The sequence below is a fragment of the Siphateles boraxobius genome, unplaced genomic scaffold, assembly GCF_051911475.1.
Source record: "Siphateles boraxobius isolate OS27281-9 unplaced genomic scaffold, OSU_SipBor_1 68, whole genome shotgun sequence".
In the NCBI taxonomy this organism is placed as follows: domain Eukaryota; kingdom Metazoa; phylum Chordata; class Actinopteri; order Cypriniformes; family Leuciscidae; genus Siphateles; species Siphateles boraxobius.
In genome coordinates this window covers 3,440,724-3,453,515 of record NW_027509195.1, presented here as the reverse complement: position 1 = coordinate 3,453,515, position 12,792 = coordinate 3,440,724, and the positions used below count along the sequence as shown (strand labels likewise).

Genomic DNA, 12,792 nt, shown 5'->3' with positions numbered 1-12,792 from the left:
ACAAACACCCAAACGAACAAGTCCCTCCATCCTCCAGTGCCTCATAAGTTATGTTTCATTGTCTTGTTGAACAAAAACATACAATCTTTTAATAACTCTCTATCTCACTCCCTAGACTCACACACACACACAGTCGTAGGTCAAGGCCTAGTGTAGTGTCTTTGCACTTCAGAGTGACTTCTCCATGCCTCAGCCCTTTTCCTGTGGCCAAACAAACAGGGCAGGATTGGGCAGGGGAATCGGATGTGCGGGGAGGGGGAGCACTTCATGTTACGTAAGCGTGAATTTCAGCACACACACACACACACACACACGTTTTCCTGCCTGCCACACTAATGATGCCTCCGCCCCCTTTACCCCACAAGGCAAAACATGTAGACATGTAAACATGGTTTGTGTCTTTTCGGGTGTGTAAGAGACTTGTTATGTACATACTGTGCCACAATTTATGTTGTTGTGTCCTGTTATTTTGTACGAGATCATCCGAGAGGAATGTGCGTACTAATGTGTTAGATTGCTGCCCATCACCCACATTGCCTTGCATCTCACTTTTTCTCCAGTCTCAGTGTTATCAGCAGATAGTTTGCTTATCTGTTGCTTTGGGGAAGCATTTCCTTCTCTCCATCTCAACAGATCCCTCTTCACCACTCCCTTTTCCTCGTCTCAGGACAAACGGATGGAGAAGGGAAAGACGACGGGGTTATGAGTGAATGTATCTGTGTTGGACGGTGGAGGCGATGCAGAGTGTGAGTTCATGTTCCTTTTCTCTGTTTCAGATCAACACAGCCTGCATCCCAGCGCAGCCCTCCGAACTGGTGAGAGATTCTGGAGAGATTTTTCTTTGTATCCTTCCTATTATCTCATCATTTATCATATTTTGTTCTTTTTTCTTCCGTTTATACCACTCACTGGCTCACTCATTATTTACTTCCTTGTTCATTTACTCATTCATTTATTCCTTTTTCATTCTCACTGTCATTTGGTCACTTGATAGAGGTAAAAATGACTTTATCCTTTGTTTTAAAAGCATGTAAAACTTTATTAAAATTTTTAAGAGTCAGTAAGAGTCTCTTATGCTCACCATGGCTGAATTTGAATTTGTTTGAATTGGTAATATTGTGAGTTAACACATATGAAATAACTTTTCTTTTTTAAAATATTATTACATGCAAGTTATTCCTGTCACATGATCCTTCAGAAATCATTCTAATATGCTGATTTGCTCCTCAAGAAACATTACATCTTATTATCTATGTAAAAATTCCAATATTTTTGTGGAAACTGTGATGCAATATTTTTTCAGGATTTTTTGATGAATAGAAAGTTCAAAAGGACAGCATTTATTTGAAACATAAATCTTTTGCAACATTATATATGTCTTTCCTGTCACCTTTGAACAATTTAATGCAGCCTTGCTGCTGAATACAAGTATGAATATCTTTAACAAGCATCTTACTGACCCCAACTTTGAATTGTGGTCTATTAATGTGCTAATCATGAATTAGCTGAATTAAAGTGTCTTATGACTTTGGTGGTGTCTCAAAACCTTTTGACCAGCATTTTCTAACATAGTGCCTCTAATGGCCAAAACTACTGTTTAGAAATGCTGAAAATATTTGATGTCCTAAAACACAAGATAACTATTAACTTGCATTAGTGTGTAAATATTTAGGTTGCTAGTTTGTTTGATTCTTTTCATTTAGTTAAGTATATTGATGTAATCAAGGGTGTCCTGTAATTGTTTGAGGGGTCACCAGTTGCACTTCTGGTTCAGATAATACATAAATATTGCATTATGGTTCTGGAAGTAATGAATGAAAAATATGGAACATTTATGTGTTGTTCCTCTGTTCATATATCTGTGTTCTCATCTGCTGCAGCGAAGGGGAACGTCCTCCTCTAGACACATTCAACATCTGGTAAGAACTTTATCATTATTTTTTCATTCTCTCACAACTGACACATGGCTCTCCCTCTAGATCAGGGATTATATTTATATTTATAAAAAGATATTTAGAACAAATATGGTTTAAATAAACAGAAAATACAATATTTTGTGCCAAGAGTTGGCACAGTCACCTAGACAAAACAGTTAAATTTATTGTTACCAAACACAAGGATATAATCTTATTTTGTCCTTTTTCCAGGGCTCGACTAAGTCTCTGACCTACAGTAAACAGAGAAACACTCTCCCGAGGTATGTTTGGCTGAAAAGAATCAAAGCTTTTAAAGCATCAAATCTCAAACCATGAAGTTCATTGATCGCTGCAGGATCGGTGGAGAATGCTTAACTTCTGAGACTTTATTTCCTCTGCTAATGTCTACTTATCTCAGATAAGTTACCTCATCTCAGCAGGGTTTTATTCCCTTCGGATTTGATGTGAAAAGTCAAAAATCTCTTTTGGCCGCAGTGTGGTGAGGAGCAGAAAGCTAATGTGTGTCAGGGTGTGTGTTTAGACAGCTCAGCTGTGTCCAATCAAACACAACCCTCAGAACAAACTCCAGTTATCCAAAAAAATTACATTTACTGGACTTCCGTCAGTCTTGATGATGATTTCAGCGGTTTTGGATGGATGGATGTATGGACAGATAGAGGATAGTTGGATGGATGGACAGATAGATGATGGATGGATGGATGGATGGATGGATGGACAGATAGATGATGGATGGATGGACAGATAGATGATGTATGGATGGATGGACAGATAGATGATGGATAGATGGATTGATGGACAGATAGATGATGGATGGATGGATGGATGGATGGATGGATGGATGGATGGACAGATAGATGATGGATGGATGGACAGATAGATGATGTATGGATGGATGGACAGATAGATGATGGATAGATGGATTGATGGACAGATAGATGATGGATGGATGGACAGATAGATGATGGATGGATGGATTGATGGACAGATATAGATGATGGATGGATGGACAGATAGATGATGGATGGATGGACAGATAGATGAAGGATGGATGGATGGACAGATAGATGATGGATAGATGGATTGATGGAGCTGGTCCAAACGAGTCTAGATGGTTAATTGTTTGGGCTGAAAGCTGGTAGACAGGGTTTACACTTGCTAGACCATCTTGCTCAATCCGAGAGGTATTAGTAGGTCATCTTGGGCCAGCAACCAGTTTTGAAGTTTTGTGTCTTTTAGTTTATGTCAATTAGCTTTTCAAGTCATTTCACTGGATCTTTAAGCTGGCGTGATCAGGTTTTCCCTTCTCTCTCTCAGGAGCTACAGTGTGGATCGGGTGATGGACAGAGTGATGGAGAGGCATTATGATTTCGACCTCACGTACATCACGGAGAGGATCATCTCTGTGTTTTTTCCTCCTCTGCTGGAAGAACAGCGGTACCGCCTCAACCTCAGGGAGGTGGCAGCCATGCTCAAGTCCAAACACCAGGACAAGTTTCTGGTACGCCACTCAGTGTGTATTTATTGTATGTCTGCATCTGAAGAAAGCTTGTGTTAAAGGCATTTTCATTGTTCCGGTCCATTTTTATCAAACAGTTATTCAATCTGTCTGAGCGAAGGCATGACATCACCCGTTTAAACCCAAAGGTAAGGCATGATGTTATGCGTTTCTATCAGTAGTTGCTTTGCAGTTGAACTTTTAAAAACCCAATTAGGTGATTACACCAGCCAAGATTAAAAAGCCCCCCCCCCTCTCTCTCTCTCTCTCTCTCTTTCTTCCTCAGGTTCATGACTTCGGCTGGCCAGATATGCACGCTCCTCCGCTGGATAAGATCTGTGCCATGTGCAAAGCAATGGAGAACTGGCTGAACTCCGACCCCCATCATGTGGTCGTTCTGCACTGTAAGGTGAGAGGTCATAGTAGTCATTGGACAGTTCATGTCAGGGTCACAGACACTGACAGAGTACTAAATGGTGTTGACATGACCCTTAAGGACCACCCAGCAGAGAGTCGCCACAGATGATAACATGAAGACAGACCTCAGAGGATGTCTGGTTTGACAAGCTTTTAGTTTGTGTGAGATGAGAAAGCAGTTTTGTACTTTTTTGACATTAATGTTAAATTTTTTAAATGAATTCAAATTGTTTGGCTTTTTAATAGTGGTCTCGTGCTTTTATACCCGACTGTACAAGAGAGTTCAAAACCTGATTGTAAGTGTAAATTCTATCTGTAGCAGTTGTATTGATTAGTATTGATTATTTTTCAGGGCAACAAAGGAAAGACAGGTGTTATCATTGCTGCCTATATGCATTACAGCAAGATATCAGCAGGGTAAGTTGATCCGTTCTACATTTAGATTAGTGGTTCTTAACCACTCCAGGGGACTGGAGCCCTCTGAGCAAACTTCTAATAAAATAATGCTATTTATTTATGTATTTATTTATTTATTTATTTATTTATTTATGTATTAAAATAATCTAACTGAATTAAAGGCAGGGTAGGTGATTTGTATGCTGGTTGAAAGTCTCTTCACAATCCAGATAGCAATCACTAAGTTAAATTGTCCAAATGTATTTTTATGTACAGTACATACAGTAGTCAACATTTGACGTGAATCAAAGTTGTCCTAAGACAAGAACGGGTATTGTTAAAAACGTATGTGTAACTTTGATGAAAGCTTTTGATCCACCATCAAATGTTGACTACTGTATGTATCGTCTGTAGAAGTAACACTGATCCAACAAAACCAGACAAAGTGCGTCTGTAGGTGCAGAGGGAATTGGCCTTTAGTCCAGATCAAACAGCTTAAATTTTAAATTATAAACTTAATTTTTGTTGTTGTTGTCTTTAAAACCAGCATGTGTCTTTGGTGTACTTTTTCTCTAATGTCTTCAACTGCATTTATGTACACAGGGCAGATCAAGCCCTCAGCACATTGGCAATGAGGAAGTTTTGTGAAGATAAAGTGTCGTCCTCTCTCCAACCCTCTCAGAACAGGTACATCGTTCCTGATTTTTAATCTTTGTTGATTCTTTATTGACTATTGCTATTCACATATTTGTTTTTTCATTGTTAACATTGATGTCTCTCTCTGAAGGTATATCTATTACTTTGGAGGGCTGCTCTCAGGGGCCATCAAAATGAACAGCAGTCCTCTCTTCCTCCATCAGGTCCTCATCCCCACCATCCCCAACTTCCAGGAAGATGGAGGTGAGTGAATGTTTTCCTGACATCATTCCCTGACATTCATATATATATATATAAGCCCTCGATGAGGTCATGTGTCTGTGAGTCTGTATTCATTTGTTAAGCGAAACCTCCTTCACATTCACACACACATTTCAAGTTTGTTTTAATCTTTCGCAGTGGAGGAGAGACACTTATAGGGAGTTTGCCAAATCCTCCTCCATATCTCGCTTTTTCCTCACTCTCTTGACAGGTTTCTTTCCTTTCCTGAAGATCTATCAGTCCATGCAGCTCGTCTACACTTCTGGCATATAGTGAGTGCGGATCTATTGGAGACGTTCACATAATTTAAAGCATGATTTGAGGTGTTTGCTTGGACAAATATTGCAGTTACTGCTGCTTATTACTTAGGGGCTTGTTCAAATCATGAATCCTAAGTATTACAATATGACACGTTTAATGATGCCTCACATTTTGTAGTTTCTTAAAAAAAGGTTTGCTACAACTTTTTTAAGCAATCACACTTAAGGTTTTCACATGGTGGGGGAAAAATCCCATAGACATTCATTACAGGAGGGCCTGAACCACCCACAGTGCCCTAGCAACAACCTAACACCCTATCATCCACCCACAATGCCCTAGCAACACCTTAGCAACTGCATAGCAACACGATGTCAACACACTATATAAGCAACCATCTAACAACCACCCAGAATGCCCTAGCAACCTTCCAGATCACCATAACAACCACCCAGAAAGCCCTATCAACACCTGTGACCATCCAGATTACCCTAACAACACCTTAGCAACAACCCAGAATGTCCTAGAAACCTCCCAGAAAACCATAGCAACCATCCACAATGCCCTAGCAACACCTTATCAACTGCATGAAAACAAATGAAACAATTTACCCTAGCAACTACCCAGAATTCCCTAACAACATCCTAAAACTCCTGAGCAACCACACAGAATGCCCTTGCAAATCCTTAGCAAACACACTCAACACACTAGCACTGCATGAAAACAAATTAAAATAACTTCAAACACCTTAGCAACTGCCTAAAATCACATATGGTTTTAAGGGTATTATTACTTTGTGGGTAGACTTTTTACTTTAGCCAGTAAGTAACCACATAGAAAACCACCCAGAATATCTTCGCAACCATCTAGAATGCTATACTAAAACCTTGCCAATCATCCACTATGCTAGAGCAACACCCTAACAACCACCCAGACTACCCTAGCAGCAACCTAACAACATCCCAAAATACCCTAGCAGCAACCTAGCAACCTCCCAGAATGAACTAGCAACATGAAATACAAAAGCACACAAACACCTTTTTAATGCATCTGCATAGCAACACCATGGCAACACCCTAAAATCATGAAGGATAGTTTTTAAACCTTCACATCTTCTTCAGGAAATGAAAATCTAGTTTAAAGAGTATATATGTGTATGTGTTGTGTAGTGATCTGCAGGGCTCTGGGAGCAGACGGCTGATTGTTACTATTGAGCCTGCACTGCTGCTGAAAGGAGACATCATGGTATGTGCGTCTGTTTTTATCTGACCCTGATATATTACAACTGTCAAAACCATAGACATTTACATCACTTTAATATCCCTCTCTTGTTCTCTGTCACTTTTATGGTCTCTTTACCTGTCTGTCCTGTAGGTGAAGTGTTATCACAGACGGGTTCAGTCTGCTGAGAGAGATTCTGTGTTTCGACTACAGTTTCACACATGCACCATTCATGGAGCTCAGCTCTGGTTCGGCAAAGGGGAATTGGATGAAGCTTGTTCAGGTACGTTATTAGTGGGACAAGCCAAGATTCAGATGCCAAAATCATATATTATCACAATAAAACCAGAGCCGTCTGTCCAACTCTGACCGCCTTGAGCTGAAATGGCCTTGGGATATCAGCTGAGCTTGGTTTTTTATGATGTGCTTTTTTATTTCGGTGGTCTGTGTTCTTTTAGCTGTGATGTTATTTATCGCCCTCATTCCCATTGGGTAACACCTGTGCACCACAGCTGTGTAATTGAGATGAGATACAGATTTTCACTTGATAATAGATTCTCTATGGGTTTTACATATGAGCATGGGAGGCAACTTCAATTGCTCATAGAACTCTGCGAGGGAAAATTCCTGGATATTAATCGTTGTTACAATCAAAAACATTAATGTAGTGTGTAGTTTGGAGAGGATATTATATCTTAATATGAATTTACCAATCCCATTATTAATGACAAATATTATTAGCTGGAAAGGGTCTTCTGTCTTCCTAATGATGAACACTCTCAATTCTCTCTGTTTCCTGTAGATGACAAATTTCCCTCTGATGCCACAGTGGAGTTTGTATTTTCTTCTGGGCCTGAGAAAATCAAAGGTAACTTAAAACCTTAATCAAACTGCAGATTAAGGTCTTACCAACTGTTTAATTGCCATTTAAGGGACCATGAAATTGTTTGACATACAGTTTTATTTTCTGAGCTGCGTACAGTATTTCCAATCGAAACACTGTGTCATTGGGTCTTAATGCAGACGTGTGTGTGTGTGTGTGTGTGTGTGTGTGTGTGTGTGTGTGTGTGTGTGTGTGTGTGTGTGTGTGTGTGTGTGTGTGTGTGTGTGTGTGTGATTCAGGGAGAGTGACACAGAGGAATGATCCAGATGTCAGCGTGGACTATAACACGAATGATCCGGTGGTGCGCTGGGACTCATATGAGAACTTCAATCAGAGATATCAGGACAGCCTAGAGGGTACAACTATTCATTCTTACAACTATGCACTGGTGTTTATTCAACCCTTCAGAGGTAACATGCTGTAGATAGTATATAGGACTTTCCCTTTTTTTCTTAAGAAATAAAAGAGGTTAATACTATGTAGACATACAGTACTCTTACATTTAGCCTTTTTTACATTTAAAAACATATGATTTTATGTTTTTAATCTATTTACTGACAAATTGGGGGAAAAAGTATGTTGCAATATATGTAACATGTCATTTTAAAGTGTTCTTATGCTAAGGGTTCTTGTATTACACGTTCATCATTTTGTTTATTGGGGTCTACTAGAATACATTTACATCAGGGATGGGCAACTTTGGTCTCGGAGTGCCGCTGTCCTGCAAATTATAGCTCCAAACTTAATTAAACACACCTGAACAAGCTAATCAATGTCTTCAGGATTTCTAGAAAGCTACAGACAAGTTTTTAGCAGGGTTGGACCTTAACTCTGGAGGACATTGGTCCTCCATAACCGAAGTTGCCCATCCCTGATTAACATCATTTATTGTTCAAAAAGCTGATTATTTTTCTTATAATTTACTTTGCTGCAGCACCTGTTTTCACCCTCTGTCTGACCACTCTGTTTTAGTGTAGTTTTCTTTCAAACCCACCTTCTAAAAAGCACAGTCTGCTCTGATTGGTCTACTGCTAGAGCATGTGTCAGGAATGTAATGCCCTTTACCATACCATACAATAATCACAGGAATAAATTACATTTTAAAATATATTTCAATAGAAAACAGTTATTTTAAATTGTAATCCTATTTCACAGTAGTTGTTTTTTTACTGTATTTTGATGAAATAAATCTATCCTTGGTGAACATTAAAACATAAAAAAAATCTTTCCAACCTCAAACTTTTGAATAGTAGAGTACGTACCATGGACTTAAAGGTACAGTCACAAAAACAGCCTGTTTAATTCTAAAGTTCAGAGAGAGGAGGGAAATGAAGGCATGAAACTAAATGATGTTTTGCTGCAATAAACCTTGATTAATAATAAAAGTGGGCTTAAGGGAAATATAAAAGTGTCCTTTCATAAATCCCTTCAGATATTGCACACACACGTGGACCTGTAGATGGCAGCCTGTACGCACAGGTTAAAAAGCGCCGTGCCGCAGGCTCCACCTCCCTGCTGTCCACCAATGGGAGCCCTGCAAGGAGCTCTGAGGAAAGGCCAAGTCAGCTTCTGTCTGTCAGCACTGATTCTGGACACTCATCTGTCCCACCTGACCGTCTCGATGAACCAACTCGACAGGCCCCGCCTACTCAGCAAGAGAGGGAGGATCTTGAGCGCCTACTGGGTGGGATTGAAGGCGATGGAGGAAGGGATCGTGACCGGGAGACAGCCATTTTGGATGACGGTGATTCCTTGCCTCCTGAAAGGACTGGGTCACTGAGGTTAGGTCGTTCATGCTCATGCCGGGTGGGCTACCGATCCCAGCGCTGTGCCGAGCCTGGATGCGATGGACTCCACCACTTATCAAATGGTTATTGCCTTGATCGTCCCACAACCACTAATGGACAAACAGGGGCTCCTTCTTCAGGTATGCCATCTGTCATAGGGCTTTGCCAACACCACAGTGCCCATCCTCACCAAACCCTGCCGCCTCCTGACCTGCTCTGGGACCGCCAACAAGGTCCACAGCACTACCTTCATCGCACTTGCACAGAGGGACCATCACGCCACCTGTGTCCATATCCGTCCCAGGAGATCAGCACCCATCCTCATAGTCTGTCTCCCCGACTGCTCTGCAGGGCGGATGAGTACATTCCATACCCCCACCATCACCACAACCATCCACATCACCCCAAACCTAGCGGTCCCTATCACGATGTCATGATGGTAGATGGCATAGTGACGCCTGTCTGCCCCTGTCGGGACTGCTGTCTACGACGAGAAGATTTCCACACTCTCCGTTTAGACAGAGAGGAGGTAATACACTGGGAGAGGGAGGCAGAGCTACTCCGGGACACAGGGTTAAGACGGGGCAGAGAGGCCGATATACAAAGAGGGACGGATATATGGGATCGGGAGGCAGGGCTAAGGAGGGGACGAGAAATGACTCTCCACTGGGACAGAGACCGAGAAGCAGAACTACAGTGGGAGAGAGAACGAGAGGCAGAATACTGGCACAGAAGGGCCACCGTATCCCCATACGGGCCTCACGGTCATGAATTACCAGCATTTAACTTTGATCCCCTCCCTGCAGGCCATCCTGCATACCCCGAACCCTCCCGTTCGCACTCTCATGCCCATCTGGATCTCAAATACAGCAGCAGCTCCAGTGGGTACCAGACACCGCACCAGACGTGCCCCTGCTCTCCTTACCAGCCGTCACCCTCAGAGAGCCGTGGATATGCCTCGGGTTACCAGTCTGAGTCCACGTCTCCTCTTCCACCTCCCTCCGCCTCCTGCCCTGGCCCAGTGCACCATGCCAGCGGACCTACAGAGAACCAAACAGACCCCCATCCACAGCAATACCCCTCTAACACAAATAAAGGTGAGAAATGACTTGACAGCTACAATTACATTCTTTTATTACCTTGTATTAGACTATCTTTGAAATTTAAAGCTTTTGCAAACATGTTTTGGGTCATCTTATAAAATGAAAGAAATGTGTATAACCTTCCTCTACATGCAATTTCATCTTTACATGATACAATTTGTTTTTCGGTCTGTATGTATGCCATCCCTATCAGATTGTCCTGGCGCAGATAGCATAGGCTGGCGTAGTCACATTACCCATGGTTCCCTGCGGCGGACACAAAGAGATCCACATGCTCCATATTCAACACCCTCTGACATTTCAGGACCTCCGACACCAGTCCACACAAGCAGCCCGGTGCGAACGCAGGAGAGGTAACAAGCTCCTGCATTTATCAGTAGATTGGGGTAGCTGTTGGAGCAGGGTTGGAACTTTGGTCTACCTTTGGTCTACCATTCAGTAGATGAATATGTTATCTTCTGACTTTAATACTGTGTTAATTTCCTCTTCTTCTTTTAGTCCTATCCTGAGTGTCCGTGAGTATGACTCAAGAGAGGTCAACAGTGAAAGCAGTTTGGCCCACTCCCAAAACAGGACGCACCCACCTGCCCTACAGTGCAACAGTGTCAGTCCAGGGTCTCGTCAAACTCTACTGTCTTCCAATCAAGAGATTGCTGAGATACACCCTTTTCCTGCCACACCCACCACTGCCCAACAACCCTCCACCCATTCCCCGCCTACGACACCTCCCACCCCACAAATCTCAGCAGAAAACCCCGCTCCATTAACATCTCCATCAGAATCCACCCAACCCCAGACAAACTGCTCGCCTGCTGCTGCTTCAGTGCCACCCACAGGGGAAATGGTACCACAATCAACTGAGACTTTTAAACCAGCATGTTCACCATGTCCCTCTTCTCCCATCCCAACAGAGTCCATCCCAGCTCACTTGCATAGCAATGGAGTATCACCATCTCCAGAACCGGATGTCTCTAAACCTGCTTCTTCTGCCCCTGGGTCCCCTCATCCACCCAATAGCGACCACGAGAGTTCTTCCTCCCCTGAACCCCCAGTCCCTGGATTTGCAACGCTGGGCAGGAAGCTGATGTTGGGCTCTGAAACCTCCCTTCCTGCAGGGCACAGTATAGACGGCAGCCCCAACTCCACTCCTACCTTCCCCTTCTCTCCAGCCTGTTGCACCCCATCTCCTCCACCAGGCTCCTACTCAGGGTGCCCAGCCACCTCTGTCCCACAGCCTCCTCTCCCTGAGAAACGCCGCCCATCCGGGCAGCCAGGCTCACCCAACGGGAGGCCTGGAACGCTGAGGGGGTCCATGAGTCATCACGGCTCTGGGCAGCACCACGTTACATTCTCACCTTCAGTAGGAGAGCTGACCATGAATGCTGGTCAGGGAGAAGTTGGTGTGGAGGGTGAGATGGGCAGCCGTGTCAGTGTAAAATTCGTTCAGGACAGCTCTCGGTTTTGGTATAAACCTGGCATCTCCAGAGAGCAAGGTGAGACAACCACTTTGGACCTTATATTTAATTACATGATATATGAAGTTCAGAGGTATCTTCTTAATCAGTTGCTGATTAGGGCTGGGTAAAAATGTGGATCTCGATTCAAAGTTAAAGGGAAGTTTACTGGAAAATAATGGCATGCGATTTCTTTAGTTTGAGTTGCCCTTGTGGGCTTATGAACTGGTTCATTTTAGTGAGTCCAAAACAAAATGAAGCCAGCATTATCTGATTCACTTATAAATAACTCTCATTAACAATTCATGAACAAATTGACTCTTTCGAGCTGGTCCTTTGAATGAATCATTCAAAAAGACTCATTAACTCATCTGTTAAATAAATAGTAATACGATTGTATTATTTAGGCCCTGATGTTAGTTTTTCAAATTATTATTTTCTTAATGTACCAAATTAGAAGGTTCCCTGTGTAATTTATCACAATAATTGAGGAAGAATTTCTTTCATTTGTAAGCTAAATGGACATTATTACAAAAATATGAAATATGTCAGTAAATGTGTAACAATACCCAGAATTACTGCTGTTTGCTGCACTTTTCATAACCCTAACTATGAGCTATACTAATAGTGATGTTTACTGTTGTGCTGTAGTGTTTTTACATGTGCAGCTATTTGCAGATTGTTGTTCCATATGCTTGGATCCTTTTTTTAAATAGCGATGTCTCATTAAACTATCCTGTCTCTGTTCAACAGCTATAGCAGCACTGAAGGAAAGAGAGCCAGGGGCCTTCCTCATCCGAGACAGTAACTCTTTCCAGGGGGCCTACGGTCTGGCCCTGAAAGTTGCCAGCCCACCCTCCAACGTCAATAACCATAGCAGCAAAGGTACGCCACATCTGCAGGCATTTCTTCACACAAACATA

General features: G+C 42.3%; 1 protein-coding gene across 10 annotated transcripts in view; it reads left to right on the top strand.

The window, feature by feature from the left end:
- tns2a (tensin 2a) overlaps window positions 1–12,792 on the top strand; it is a 49,286-nt gene that overhangs the window by 30,644 nt on the left and 5,850 nt on the right. For all 10 annotated transcript variants that reach the window (XM_077214036.1, XM_077214035.1, XM_077214041.1 and 7 more), the window contains 18 exons: window positions 777–815; window positions 1,881–1,919; window positions 2,148–2,197; window positions 3,252–3,435; window positions 3,531–3,581; window positions 3,719–3,841; window positions 4,202–4,266; window positions 4,849–4,932; window positions 5,033–5,145; window positions 5,375–5,435; window positions 6,591–6,666; window positions 6,796–6,925; window positions 7,445–7,510; window positions 7,765–7,881; window positions 8,958–10,409; window positions 10,609–10,768; window positions 10,914–11,908; window positions 12,623–12,754. In XM_077214036.1, the coding sequence (XP_077070151.1) occupies window positions 777–815; window positions 1,881–1,919; window positions 2,148–2,197; window positions 3,252–3,435; window positions 3,531–3,581; window positions 3,719–3,841; window positions 4,202–4,266; window positions 4,849–4,932; window positions 5,033–5,145; window positions 5,375–5,435; window positions 6,591–6,666; window positions 6,796–6,925; window positions 7,445–7,510; window positions 7,765–7,881; window positions 8,958–10,409; window positions 10,609–10,768; window positions 10,914–11,908; window positions 12,623–12,754 (3,937 nt within the window). The remainder of the gene's footprint in view (window positions 1–776; window positions 816–1,880; window positions 1,920–2,147; window positions 2,198–3,251; window positions 3,436–3,530; window positions 3,582–3,718; window positions 3,842–4,201; window positions 4,267–4,848; window positions 4,933–5,032; window positions 5,146–5,374; window positions 5,436–6,590; window positions 6,667–6,795; window positions 6,926–7,444; window positions 7,511–7,764; window positions 7,882–8,957; window positions 10,410–10,608; window positions 10,769–10,913; window positions 11,909–12,622; window positions 12,755–12,792) is intronic.